Source organism: Syngnathus leptorhynchus, chromosome 6 (assembly GCF_054491065.1).
Source record: "Syngnathus leptorhynchus isolate UIUO chromosome 6, UIUO_Slep, whole genome shotgun sequence".
In the NCBI taxonomy this organism is placed as follows: Eukaryota; Metazoa; Chordata; class Actinopteri; order Syngnathiformes; family Syngnathidae; genus Syngnathus; species Syngnathus leptorhynchus.
Window position 1 is genome coordinate 1255544 of NC_141200.1, and position 14892 is coordinate 1270435.

General features: G+C 45.8%; 1 protein-coding gene across 14 annotated transcripts in view; it reads left to right on the plus strand.

Moving 5' to 3' along the window:
• The window catches only part of lingo1a (leucine rich repeat and Ig domain containing 1a), a 155235-nt gene extending 142401 nt beyond the window's left edge, over nt 1-12834 (plus strand). For 12 of the 14 annotated variants that reach the window (XM_085914384.1, XM_085914385.1, XM_085914388.1 and 9 more), the window contains one exon: nt 10953-12834. In XM_085914384.1, coding sequence (XP_085770510.1) covers nt 10965-12812 — 1848 coding nt within the window. In that variant the 5' untranslated portion in view covers nt 10953-10964 and the 3' untranslated portion in view covers nt 12813-12834. Of the gene's footprint in view, nt 1-8163; nt 9974-10222; nt 10339-10952 lie in introns of those variants that run through there. The other 2 variants (XM_085914382.1, XM_085914396.1) reach the window with 2 other exon arrangements.
• The last annotated feature ends 2058 nt before the right edge of the window (nt 12835-14892 follow it).

The following is a 14892-nucleotide window of genomic DNA, read 5'->3' on the forward strand; positions in this document are numbered from 1 at the left end:
CGTGACACAGTCAAGTGGCCAGCGCGGCGGCTCCTGGAGATGCGGGCGTCATGGCGGGTGTAAACCTGAGACGAGGTGTTGATTAGCTCCCAGTTGACGTGGGCGTGGCAATTGTCTTGTTTATTGTTGGGAACGCAACTGGCTGGCGTTGACATGATGAAGCTGCTCGGGGAATCGGCTCATCTACTTGCCGTCCTTCAGAGTGGCTCCATAGTATTTTACAGATTTAAAAGAAAAATCTTGAGCCGTAAATTTTCTTTCATATCTTCATTTTAACTGCCATTGACGGCTATAGACGTCACATATATTTGAACTGTGCTGCCGGTGAATGAGTTGACTTCTGGTGCCACTAAGCAGAGTATGAAGTGATTCAATGATCCAAAAGAAATCATGAGCTAAAAGACTAAAAGCACCACTTTGGGCACTACAATACCCGACCGAGCTCTTGACATAAGAACCTGCAAAGTGATTTTGGTTATTGTCATGAAAACCTTTGGAGAGAAAAAAAAAAAAAACTCTCAATGAGCTCTTAAAGTCACCTCTTGTTGCAGACTGGGGCTTTCTGATTTAGAGTGCCTCATTGTTCTGCTCACGTCCTCTTACGAGAAACAAAGGTGTCTTCTCTTTCTAGCGTCAAGTTCGCAGCTTTAGCGCTTGCCGTGACGAATCGAGAAGTTGACGCCGGTCGCCTGAGCTGGTAAATAGCCGGAGAGTTCACGGCGATATTGGGCGCCGCCGCCTTCAACTCGGCACGCAATGGCACTTTTGCCCCCGACTTCACCTCCGTCAGCGCCGAAAGCGGAAGCAAACGTTTCCCTCTCAAATCCCGTCGTGTCGCAGGCATTAACATAATTATTGTATACGCTAATCCAAAGCTGACATTTTGAATTATTAATTTATATTGCAGGTTCATGTGGCGGGGACATATTTTTTTTTTCGATATTCTCTTTGTCTTTGTTTTGCTAGTGAAGCATTTGTGTTTTGCTGCAAGTTCAAGGGTTCATATTGATTGAAGTGGCTCATAAAAAACAATCGAGATTCATTTATTCACATTCCGCGCGCTCTCCCACAAGCTCATCCGCTTGAAGTTTAAAAAAATACGAGGAAACTGAAGTTTCGTTCGAGAGCAGCAGTGTTTTTCCATTTTTATTTATTTATTTTTATCTATCTCCGGCTGTCTGTTTCTTATTTGTATCTATTTGTTTCTTTTTTATTTAAAATGTATTTATTTTTGTCAAGCTTTCACTGCTTTCAATTGGCTACAAGGTGGAGACGGACCTTTATTATCGATTTGTTGGAAGAAAAACAATTTGGACCATATTTGGACTTTCCTGGTCGATATATATATATACCGTGCTGTCCTCATGTAATTGGATTCCACGTTGTATATAATGTTTGATTTGATTGTCCTTGTTCCTTAAGGACATTTCATTTTGAAATGCGCCCAGTTTATTGTTGCTCCATCAAGTTAACAGGCGGACCGAAGCAATCACGCGCCCAATCCTTGATGGAGATTATAAATAACCGCATCCCACCGTGACCCGCTTTCCCTCAAAGTAGCGCAAACACAGGCACAATAATAATCATCGTCTGCTCCTATTTAACCTTGTTGGAGATACGGCTGAGGTCGTCAAATGGCATCCATCATGCTCGCTTTGGATTTTCTTCTCTGTTAAATGTTCTTTTGAATGCAGCGTCCTCCGCTCTGCTGTGATTCATCGGGGCTCTGCCGCCATAAATCACTCGGGCTCCCCTTCATTAACATAAAAAACAGCCAGTGATTGTGCAAAGGGTGCAAAGGTCAAGGGTTAGAGAGTTTTTCTTTTTTTTTAAGACTTCATCAAGTGCCTGAAAGGAATCAATGGCTGTTGCCGGGCAGATTTGAACTCTGACAATACTTTCAAGTAACGGTAGATGTGTCGGTATGAGTGTGTGATGTGATATCAGACATAGTTAGCCAAAGCAAAGAATGGAAACTCCCAAAGACGGGCTAACCAATAGCGTTCGGTCAGGCGTCCATTCTTTATCCTCTGCGAAGAATGAGCCGTCCCTAATGAAGTGTCTCGCGAGCGTCCGCCCGCACAAAAGCTCCTCCGGAGTCCCGCCTGGGTGTAAATGACCGCTTGGTTTTCCCAACGGAGGCTCTACAAACCCACTCGGAGCGTGGAGAGCTCATTTGGAGTGGCGGCCCTGATTGGCGGCTGGCAACCCGAGCGCTCGTTACCGGAATCTCAACGGCGGCGCGAGTGGAAGCCGCCGTGGCGCTCGGTACGACGTTTGCGGTGGAGCAGATGTGACAAGCATATTGTCATTTGCCGGCGCAGCGCTAATCATACCCCGCTGATAAACAAGCGGCGATGCGTGTACAACGCACAAAAGAGTGAGTCGTCGCATTTTGCGCAACACTGAGTCCAATTCATAATAACGGGAGGACCCACGTGATGAATTCCGCCTGCCTCTGTGGACTGTAATGTGGCTGGATACAATAGAAGCCGGCTTTTGATTGACACCGCAGCGAAGTAATCATGTTTTGATGCTTGTTTGTTGGCGCCGCAGCAAACTGGGAGCTGTTTTGAATCTTTCCAGCCTGTCACCGAACTAAAATATGAGTCGTTGTTCGCCCGCCGCTGCAAATGTGCTCGGAGCCCATTACGCGTTCCCTTCATAAGATCACTGTTGTTGTTTTTTTAAGACAACAGAAGCTTTGCTTTAGGTTAAACAGGAAGCATTTAGCGCCCAAATGCGAGTAGTCAGTGGACAAAGGGAAGAATAAATACATTTAAAAAAAAAAGACAGAAAATAGACTGTGGGCTGAAGAGAGAGAGAAATTGCAGGAAGAGGAAACGGGAGGTCAGATTTCAAGTTATCGACCAGACGGGATGGCATGCAGAGATGTTTGCTTGCTTGCTTGGCATCAAGGCGCTGAAAAGGAAGAAAATACAACAGGGCTGGTAAAAACAGAACACACACACGCACCAAAAAAAAAAAACTGTGCCAGTCTTGTTTCTATTTTCCACCAATATATATATATATATTTAAATTAAGGAGCCATTTAAAATGTGGTTGCCAGTTAGCCATCTCTATTTAATTATTTATTTATCTATCTATATTTATTAATTCATTCCAAATATCGGCCTCCTTGATAATCAGTATCGTATCTACCCTGAAAAAAAAACAAAAACAAAAAAAACATATCGGTCCATCTGTAAAACGAACTACATGCAAGTGCCAAAGATAAAGCGGGGATCTTTTAGGTGGGGCACTGCCCCACTTTCCCCGGGCCCCCTGATAAAGCCGATAATCATCTCGCTTGTCAGGTGAGAAGCCTTCCTTGGATTTTTCAAAAGCGTTCAAATTTACCACTCCCACTGCTTCTTTGCATTTCCTCGCAGTCGAGGCGGAAGATCGAGCCGAGCCGAGGCGACCCCGCCGTCGAGATAGAGACACTTAATCCATGTCCTTGGAGAGATCGCCCGGAAAGATGAAGCCGTAATTAGTCAGATAAAACCCAACATAATGACACCATTGATACAGAGAGGACTGAGGAGAAAAAAAAGAAAACCATTGGAAGGCCAATAAATTAGCATGTGCAGCAAAGTAGCCGCCCGGTGGACATCTCGAAAGGGCAGCGTGCTCTCGCAACGCTTCTCTCATATCCACCTGCTCTCAAATGAAAAAAAATCAAATAAACGCTGACCTTCATACAATCAAAGATTATGAGGAGGAAAACAACAACAGTTTTCAGCGCGCTTACGCAAAGGCAGGGCCTCACGGGAACTGGAAGCAATTAAAGGCAAAATTACTCGTCTAAGCTGTCCTTGCACCCGCTAGCTCGCTATCTCGGGCTCCCAGTAGTCCAGGTCGTAAAGATAGAAGAGAGGAGAAGCTTCCAATCGGAGCGGGCCGGCTAATCCCAAAACGACTAAAGGGAGCCCCGATCTGGCGTTTGTACAAAAGAAGACGGAGGTATTTCACACGCCACCAGTGGATCGCTGAGAAGGTCACCCCGCCGACGCCGCAAATCCCTGGTGGACGCAACTTGGAGAAGACTCCTCGTGATTTCACACAAGCGGCAAAGAACTCTCATGAGAGCGGGCTTGGGATCCTGCGGTAATGAGAGCCACCTTGTCTTTGCTCGTGGCGCGGCCGCCAAAGAAACACATGTGCTGACAGGCCGGGCGATGACACGCCAGTGGTGGACGTGTTTTTTTTTTTTTTTCCCCCCGCTCTTTGTGGTCTTGTCATGGGAGCCGTGTGGCAGCGAGACTCGCGTGACATTTACAACCATGTTCCAAAGCCATTTTCTATGGAGGTTCTCCTAATTAGGGTCTTAGGTGAAGCGGATACGACAATGTGACTTTGGCCCCGAATTGGCGCCCTAGTCTGACTGCTCGCTTGTCAGTCACCTTCACACGTTTGGACAACTTTAGCGAGGCGAGCCAAGGCAGCTTTACTCACATTTGTGAGCCAGGACAACTCGATGGCGCTTCACAAAAGTGTCAGTAGCATTAGCTTGTTAGCCCAGAAAATGGTGAGCTTCACAAAAGCGCGACACGTAAAAGCATTTACAAACGGAATGGTTTGTAAAGCAGAAAGAACAAAAGTGGCTTCTTAAAATTATCTGAAAAAAATATCTGATCTACCACGACTTATTTGTCCAATAGAAAATAACAGAATTTTTTTCAATAGCATTAGCTTGTCAGCCCAGAAAAGCACCTTTTTCACCATCACAAGTTTTATCCTATGTCACGCCTTTCAATTATTGGTTGTTTTTCTTCGGACGCTGCACTTTCTTGGATATCCAATGGTTTATGCCAAACAGGGCTCCAAATGTACATGCGACAATAATCCAACATCATGCCGCAAAATCTGACGGAGCATCCCAGGTCAATGGAGTCTTTGCAATTTTCTCCACTTTCCCCGCATCGTCCCGTCAACGAAGCTGGCGCCAAATGTGAGGGAACGGCCAACGCTTGAATTATTTATTTTCCCATTTGCATATGTAGCCCAGTTTGAGGGAGGCAGACGACTCCGGAGGATCTTAATGCGCCATACGGCCGCTCGCTCGCTCGGCCGGCCGGCCTGGGCGATTTACTGAGCCCATTACCTCGCATCAGGAGCAATCACTCCACGTGCAATGAAAGCGATACCATATGCCGCACGCACTCCTGCGATATTATTTGCCGGGATTGGCCGGGTTACATCGCCTCTCATCGCGCCCACCTGATCCGCCGATAACTACCACCATGGAAAATGTGCCAGGTTCTAAAAGTACTTTGCACTTGTGCGGCAGGCCCTCCCTCCCTCCCTCCCTCGCGGGCCAAGGTCAAACACCATTTCATTTTCTCGCCTTTGATGGCCAGCCCCGCTCCTTTTATCACACACCCCGCCCAACGTTGTCACCTCCGTCACGTCACGCCACTCCGGCGACGCAAAGGCCCCACCCACCACAACCACCACTTTTGAAAGTTTGAGAGGGGTCCAGGTGGCTGCGCCAGAGGTCATGAATAAGCAATCACTCAACTTCCACCTTGTCACGCTCGTAAGGTTTGAGCGATGCCCCGTAGCTCGCGACTCGTAGCCGCCGGCTCATTTTCTGACTTGGCAAAAGTGAAAGTGCTCAAGAATAAGCAAACGGTATTTCTATTCAATTAGATAAATAGCTAATTGCTAGCTAGCTAGCTATCTAATTGACAAACGCTATTTCTTCAATTAGACAGCTAGCTCGATAGACAGACTTTCTTACGTTCCATTCCCAAAGCTCTTCTGCTCTCACGATCATATTTGCATTTTCGCATCGTTAACGCTCGGGGCGACGGTCACCAAAAACAAAAACGGTCACGCTTAAACAAAAGCGTCCAAATTCTTTTGCCGCTGCGAGTGGTAGAAAAGGCATTTTGTTGTGTCATTGCACGGGAACCCAATCTATCAGAGCGCTTCGGCGGGGCTTATGCGCTCTTCTTAAACGTCCCCCGGCGCTCGGGGAAACTGCTTTTGTTCATGAGCCCGTTCTCATCCAACGAGATAAATTGTCAAGCAGCAAATTGAAATGACTTTGCTGTGGCACTTTGATACAACGCTCCGCCGTTCAGGGTCATGCATCAAGATGTGTTTGGGAGGAAATACTCTTTTTTTATTTTTTTTTTAATAATATTTTCTTGATGTGTTTGTTTTTGGTCATAGCCCAAAGCTGAAATGATTTTTCCCTCGCTGTGTGTGGAGGTTGTTTTAAATCCATGAAATTCTTTGCAGGTTCACCTTCATAGGTGTCCTCAAAGGAAAGTATATGAAAGAATGTCGGCTGCTTCAAGGTGGAGGACAGAAAAGTTGCCGGCTCCTTTTTGATGGATGGCGAAATGGCAGCCGTCGCGATGGGCGAGCTGCCTCGGGAGACGGATGACTTGATTGTTCCTTTAATTGGTTCGATGGCGTCGCATTCCTGCTTGAATAGGAACCACGTCGCATCATTGAACACGCTTGGCTGTCTTTGATGGGAGATTTAAGATGTCGGAATGAAAACAAATCACGCGCCGGCGCTAGAGAGCGCCTTCCTTCTATAACGGCTCGATAAAATATTCGGCGCGTATGCCGGTGTTGTCATACCTGGGTGGGCCACCGGTAAAGTTTTCTGTCTGTTTCTTTATCGAAGTTTCCCTGTGTGGGACTAAGAAAGGAACGTCAATCAAATTCAAGCAGTTTTTTTGGGGGGGTACTCCCAGTTGATGTCTACTGTCCAAAAATATATAAAAAGAAAGAATTGCAGCTTGTTTACGTCAAACAACCACGTACTGTATCTTAACACCAGTCTGCTATCTTAATGCTAAGGCTAAGTTACAGCGAAATTAAAATGGCCTCCATTTTTAATGAAGTCATTTCTTACGCGTAAAATCAAGACTTCTCGAACAAATATTTTTTTGCCTAATTTACTGATTAATTTTTTACAGTCCTGGTTTTTCAGTAACAACAAGAGATTTAATTGATTCTCTATTTCTTTCTTAAACCAAATTACATTTTTATGATATATATTTTTATTATTATTTATTTGTATTTTTTTTCACATAAATTACTCCTTCACTGTGAACACACAGTCAATAGTAGTCCAATTAAGGCAACCATATTTAAATAAGGCAAATTTATATCCTCCATTAAAAAAGCATTACTTAGCATGACTATTCGCACTCGACACGTGAGTGAAACCTCATTGCGATGTGAAGGTAAGCATGTGATTACTCTCGCCTGTCTGCGCGCCCTCTGGCTTCCTCCCACTGACCTAATACATGCAGATTAAGTTAATTGGATCTTGTAAGCGGCCAGGAGGTGTGAATGGTTATCTGTCTCCTTCCATGAGCCACGTTAGCGACCCAGTGCGGCCGGCCTCTTGCATTGCTTATACGAGTGTGGCTTCGAAACACAAATGGTTTTAAAAAGAAAAAAAAAAAAAAACATGGCGTCGTAAAAGCTGTGCTCCGCTGTATCTTCTTTATTGGTGCCCATATAATAAGGAAGAATCGCATCGATTTAAAATTAGAGCAAGCACAGGAGATAAGCGCTTACCTCATTTTGCGCTTTTCTGCCACCCTGGCACTTTCCGTCACCTCTCCGAGAACTCATTTGCAGCTCATTTTCCGAGGCCTCCTCGCTCGCTCGCTCGCGCAAAAGGGCATTTTTATTCTTGCCAGACTCTCACGTCACTCACAATTAAAATCAAGATACGCCTCGGCCGTCCGGTTCTGTCACCATCAGCCTTGGTAGCGGCTATGAAATCTCAATTATTTGTGACTCTAAGAAGCCATGTTTGCATGTTAGCCGCCTTTCACTGAAGCGCCACTTTAGCCGCAGTCACAGCTGTAAACGCACCAGACTGGAGATGTGTCGGCGCAAAAACACTATACGGGCTATAAGGCGCCATTAAAAAACATCGATAGGGACCAGAAAACATTCGGAGCGAGTCAGCAGGCTAACGAGCTGCTAGCTTAGCGTTAGCAATTGTTCAATAAGTTTTGGTATCACATTTAAAATGTTTTGGGGGAAATTTGTCAAGAATGACTCAGTTGACTTCAAGGATCTTAATCAGGATTTGTAATTTGTACCCAGATAACATTCTCAAACTTTCAATAATTGTATGTGTATCTTGTCAAGAATGACTCCGTTGACTTAAAGGATCCTAATTGGGATTTGTAATTTGTACCCAGATAACATTCTCGAACTTTAAATAATTGTATGTGTATCTTAATTATTTTGGTTCTCCGGTCAGTTCAGTGTATTGGTTGAACTTCCTAAAAGGAGGTGACGGGGACTGGGCATTAGCGAGCGCAGCACCTGCACCCGCACAAGAGGTCAAGCCCGTCGCGAGGTGAAGTTCAGGCCGACTGGCACGGCGGCCGTCGGTGTTTTCAGGACAACAGCTGGCCGCTGTTGGAATTGTGCACCTTGTTGCAGCGAGCGGCTTCTTGGCCGGGATTAACGCTCTGGCGTCCATCTGTCGGGCATCGGCTTACATTTAAGCCCTGCCATTTCACAGGCCCGCCTGCGGTCAGCCACCCCGCCAGGCAACCAGCTTCAGCCGCCCAATCATACCAGGGTCAACTCTTTTATCCTCTTGAAATTCAGCAGGGCGAGCAATATTAACGTGACGACTAAATCTCAAAAGATTCTCAATGCTCAATTTAATTGCCAGTGGCATTGATTTGGATCTAACATCATGCAGCGACTTATTTGTTTTCTTATTTAGTCATTCCACATTGTTCACTGTGTGCCCTGCGATGGACTAGCGACCAATCCCGGGTGTCGTCCACCATTTGCCTCGAGTCAGCTTGGATGGGTTCCAGTTTCCCGCCACGCCAGACTAAAATAGAATCCATATGCTATGTTTAGATGCCGTACCTAATACGACGTCCCTCCCGTGAGCGTATACGCTATTGTTGTAAGGTGTCGAAATAAATCATCAAGTAAATACAGGTGAGTCCATTCAAGCAGAGCCTTGCAGCTGACTAAGCGCTTTGGCAAAGAATGAGCTTGAGAGGCTTTTAACGCTTTGTCCCGCAACATGTAGCGTCAGCATCACAGCGGGGGGATTTTCCCAGAAGCTTACAGGTATTTACAATAGCGGTGAGCGCTGCTCTGGACTAATGTGTTGTGTCAGGTAGACCAAAACTGAAGCCTCCGCTCAAGTCTTTGACCAGCCCACACAAGCATTTTTAATTACGCCGGGGCAATTACTTTGGAAAGTCCTAAAGCCGACGCGTGAAATCTCTTTGACGTCAAGTTATATATTTATTGATAACGAATATTGCTGAGGAAGAAGACAGACGGAAGAGTAATGAGTTTTTGTTTTGAACTGGTCGCCAGCAACTATTCACTTCCTGAATCGTAAATGTAGAAAACTATTTAAAAAAAAAAAAATCAGCTGGGAAGACAAACACTCCAGCGAATTCAATCTTAAATAAGCTGCAGTAGCTTTCGCAAACCATAATTGTCCAACTAATTAATCTTTGCTAATCAGTGATGTGATTTGAAGCAGTCTTGGAGCAGTGAGCCTTGGCTCGTTTGAACAACGTTGGCTCACCGTTCCTCAAGCGTATCCTTTCCTTTGAGAGCACCTCCGCCCCGCCCCGCTCTTCTCACTTCACCTTAATTAATGGTATCCTCACGGAGCGTCGATTGGAATCGAGAAGTTCATTCGTTCATTCAGAGGACATGCCTGCAATGGAGCGATAGCGATAAATCATGACACGAAGCTGCATCCGTTTGTATCCCGGCAAAGGAACGTGACCCGCTGAATGTGCAAACGTGGATTATGACGGGATCATTGGCCCGATTGTGCGTCGGTGGTAATCACGTCAGTCGTAATCTCATCGCATTGACTCGCATCCAAACTCCTTACGAGAGAAGCTGACGGGGTTTTGGCGTTCCCTCTCCCCTGATCGATATGGCTTAGTGAAGAAAGATGATGGAATGCTCTGCAAGGCTGTTGGTATAATCAACATCTCCATCATTTTGATTAAAGATGCTATCACGGGATGTCTAGTGTTTGCCTTTGACCTCAGAGGGTCAAACATGAAATAGATGTTGTAGACTGAACCGACATACCATCTGTCTTGAGGTTGAAGATCTTCGCAGTTGCTAGCTAAACATGGTAGCATCCCAACAAATTGAGATACCTTCCTTGCTGATTTTTATCTTTTGCTCTTCAAGTTGGGTCAATTCCAGCATACAGTTCTTGGATCAAAACATGTGACTGAGTTGTTGAGAACTGCATTTGGGTGCAGAATAATTATGGTGAATCCATTTCGACAAGTTCTTCGCCCACCCGGGCAATGATGATCAATCATCCTTAAAGTTCAGTTTGCTAGCAGATTTGCTCTTGGAATGCGACTGGTGGTAATTTAACGAAGGTTGACTTAGTCTTGTTTTTATTCCACACGTTTTCTCTATGTAGACAGCACCGGGCAATTGTCAGCTAACTATCCAAACCGTTTACCCACATCGTCCCGCCATATTATTTTTTTTTCCCTTGCTTTAGTCGTATCAAATTGATACTTGAAGAAAGGAAGACTACAGGGTGCACCTTAGTGGAACAAACCCTTGATGTGCACAGTGGGAATTGGATTGCGGGCTGAAAAATGTTAATCTTAGTCGCAGCTGCACCCCCGTCCCCGGTTATTAGGATGATAGCAGTCGCTGATTGATCACCGGCGAGCCGTGCAGTGGGAACGGCGCTCGGTAGAAAAGCGGCAATAACGGGAGTGGATTGCCGCCAATGTTTGATTTTCAACTTCCGCGCTGGAGAGGTGGACAGACTTTTTATTGTCCGGTCGTTGGCTTCATTCGTAGCGTCACATGAGAATGGGTTCTTATTAAAAATGTATTGATCGTTGAACGAGACTAAGCCTGTTTGTGTCTGTCTGGCGCCGATACGGCTTTTCTAACGCAACGCTGCCTCGTTCTTCCAGGTAACCGATAAAATGGCGGCTCAGGAAGCGACCGGGCACAGCTTCCTGGTGACGTGCTGGCAGCCCGTTCTGATCCTGATGCTGGGCACCGTCCTGTCCGGTTCCACCACCAGCTGCCCGTCCCGCTGCGAGTGCAACGTCCCGGAACGTAGCGTGATGTGCTACCGCAAGAAGCTCATGACGGTTCCCGAAGGGATCCCCGCCGAAACCCGCTTGCTGGACCTCAGCAAGAACCGCATCAGAACCATCAACCCCGACGAGTTTGCCAACTTGGCTATCCTGGAGCACCTGGAGCTCAGCGAGAACACCATCTCCACGATTGAACCCGGCGCGTTCAACAACCTTTTTGGTTTACGGACACTGGGACTGCGTAGCAACAAGCTGAAGCTGATCCAGCTCGGGGTCTTCACGGGCCTGAGCAATCTGACTCAGCTGGACATAAGTGAGAACAAGATCGTCATCCTGCTGGACTACATGTTCCAGGATTTGTACAACCTACGCTCGTTGGAGGTGGGCGATAACGACCTGGTTTTTATCTCCCATCGCGCTTTTCACGGCCTGAGTAGCCTCGAGCATTTGAGTCTGGAAAAGTGCAACCTGTCCTCTGTGCCGACGGAGGCCTTCACCCACTTGCACAGTCTGATCACGCTCAGGCTGCGCCACCTCAACATCAACGTGATTCGGGATTATTCCTTTAAACGTCTCTTCAGGCTCAAAGTGCTGGAGATTGCCAATTGGCCCTATTTGGATACAATGACCCCAAATTGCCTGCACGGATTAAACCTGACCTCGCTGACCATCGCCAACGCTAACCTGACCTCCATCCCTTACGTGGCTCTCCGTCACTTGGTGTACTTACGCTTTCTCAACCTTTCCTACAACCCGATCCATACCATCGATGGGAATAAGCTGCACGATCTGCTGCGTCTTCAGGAGTTTCACCTGGTCGGAGGGCGACTGGCCGTGATTGAGCCCTACTCTTTCCGGGGTCTCAACTACCTGAAGATTCTCAACGTTTCGGGGAACTCCCTGACTAGTTTGGAGGAGTCGGCGTTCCATTCGGTGGGCAATTTGGAAACCCTGGCCCTGTACGACAATCCCCTGGCCTGCGACTGTCGCATGTTGTGGGTCTTCCGGCGACGCTGGAGACTCAACTTCAACCGGCAGCAGCCCACCTGCGCCTCCCCCGAATTCGTCCAAGGCAAAGAGTTCAAGGACTTTCCGGACGTCTTGCAGCCCAACTACTTCACCTGTCGCAAATCCAGGATTAAGGATCGCAAGCCGCAGCGGCAGTTTGTCGACGAGGGCGCCATCGTTCACTTCGCCTGCGAGGCCGACGGCGACCCGGCTCCGGTGATCATGTGGCTATCCCCGCAGAAGAAGTTCATCACCACCAAAACCATCGGAAGGATCTCCGTGCTACCGGACGGGACCCTGGAGGTCCGCTACGCTCAGATTCAGGACAACGGAACGTACGTGTGCGTAGCTAGCAACGCGGGCGGCAACGACACGTCTCTGGCTCACCTGCACATACACAGCTATTCGCCCGATTGGCCCTTCCAACCCAACAAGACTTTTGCGTTCATCTCCAACCAGCCGGCGGAAACCGGCGCTAACGACACGCGAGCTAACATCCCTTTCCCCTTTGATATCAAGACGTTGATCATCGCCACCACGATGGGCTTCATTTCCTTTCTGGGCGTGGTCCTGTTTTGCCTGGTGCTGCTCTTCCTTTGGAGCAGAGGCAAAGGCAACACCAAGCATAATATCGAAATCGAGTACGTGCCGCGTAAATCGGACGCTGGCATGAGCAGCGGCACGGCCGACGCTCCTCGCAAGTTCAATATGAAAATGATTTAAAGACGTGCGAGGAATATTCGGGGGGGGGGGGGGGGGGGGAAAGACATTTGTGAGGACTAAGCACTGGATTCTGGTGTGGCCACACGGACTCAAGAACCCGAGAAGGGCCGTCGCTGACTTTCAAACGAGAGCCGATGAAAGCATGGCCGCCACGACCGAGGCATGAGTGGGCCTTGTTTTACCGCAAGTTACGTTAGTCATAAACAGTTCATGTTCCTGTGGATCGATAACGGCAAAAGTCTAATTGACAAGAGTTACACCCACCCGAGCTGCCAGAACGCGAGAGGTCGATGTCTGTTTTTCTTTTCATTTGCACACCGCCAACCCCCAGGCAACATGTCAACTTCTGAATGATATCCAGCCGTGACCCATTTTCAAGTTGAAAATCAATACATTTCATCAGATGAGTGTTTGAAGTCTGACTGCTTTGTCCTACTTTTATAGTCTTGACTGCGGCCGTTAATAGTCCGATCAGTCATCAGTGTCAAAATCATTGATCGGAAATGCCCTCGTAGGTAAAAGGACATCTAGGGGGAAAAAAAGGAGGACGTGTTGTTTGGGGAAAGAAAATTGCTACTGGTGCCTGAAGGAGTTTCCATTGAAAAATTAATTGGCAAAATTGGGAAATTCATTCATCAAAACAACCTATTGAGGTCAATATTGAGTATATTTTTATGCATTTTTTCCATTGAAAATTTGGAAATTTATTCATTCAAAAGAAACTATTGAGATCAATATTGAGTATATTTTTATGCATTTTTTCCATTAAAAATTTTGTTGACAAAATTTGGAAATTCATTCATACAAAAAAAACGATTGAGATCAATATTGAGTGTATTTTATGGATTTTTTTTTCTTTTACTTATTCGATGCAATTCCCTTTTCTCACCATCGGGGCATTTCAAATAATCCTCGACTGGTAGACACGAATATCAAAATACAAAAAAAAGCACAAACGGTCTGAAAAAATTGAGAGCTTTGAGATTGAGTGGGAATAATTACAATATTAAGGCACAAATAAAGCAAATTGCAGATGAGATGGCACAAAAAAGGAAATGTTGTGAAGGGTTGAATTAAAGTCAATTAATTCGGGAAATGGTAATACTGTGTTAAATTCCTCAAACTGTTCAAAAAGAAAGAAAGAAATATTTTTGTTGCTATTTTTGCATTGTTTAAAACACCCAATATGAACATACATCTCCTGCATCCACATTTGGAAAGATTTTTTTTTGTAATATTGGGAAAACAAACTGATCAGTTATATCAATTTTAAGCATGAATTTGAAGAGGTTTTATCTTTTTTTAGGTCAATGCTGCATATTGATAATTCCACTCTCAAACAGCATTTGGTTATCAAAATACATTTTGTGTGACATGACTGTGAGGATTTAAAACTGGCTTCCATTGTTGTTGTTGTTTTTTTTTTGTGTCTAATATTTCATTGCTGCTATCCCGGAAGCTGTGGAATTGACGATTATTCACACGTTTACTCTCCCCCCTTTGAATGTCAACATTTATTGTCCTCCTTGTGAGAATGTTGTGCTTCTTCTAGCCTTAGTTTCTCAATTGCACACTGTGGACAGCTGGGCTTTGCAAGTGCGCGTGAGCTCCATAATGGGGCCTCGCTCGCCGCAGACAGAGATGCGCTAATGGGCTGCGAAAATGCGGCCGCCGCCGCCACATGGATGCTTTCACCCGTGGATGCAATGTGAAGCAGCTTTGGTGTAATCTCTTTTGCATAAAAGAGAAAGAAAAAAAAAACAAAAAACAAAGCAGCCGGCCAAAATGGCTCACGGCTTATGAATGCTGTCTGTGTGTTGAAGGTGTGGCTACTGTTCCCGACATCTTTTGGTCCTGAGTCAACTAGGATTTCATGTTTTTTGGGTTTGTTTGTTTTTTTGGGACCTTGGACTATAATGAACATGTAGTCCAAGCCAACTTTTTATGAAAAAAAAGATACTTAAAAAAAAAAACAAATATATGGGGAAAAAAAAAAAAAACATTCAATTGTTCTGTGCAATAAGGTAATATGCAGATTTTTTTTTTTTAATTAACAAAATTTTGTTGATGTTGAATTGTT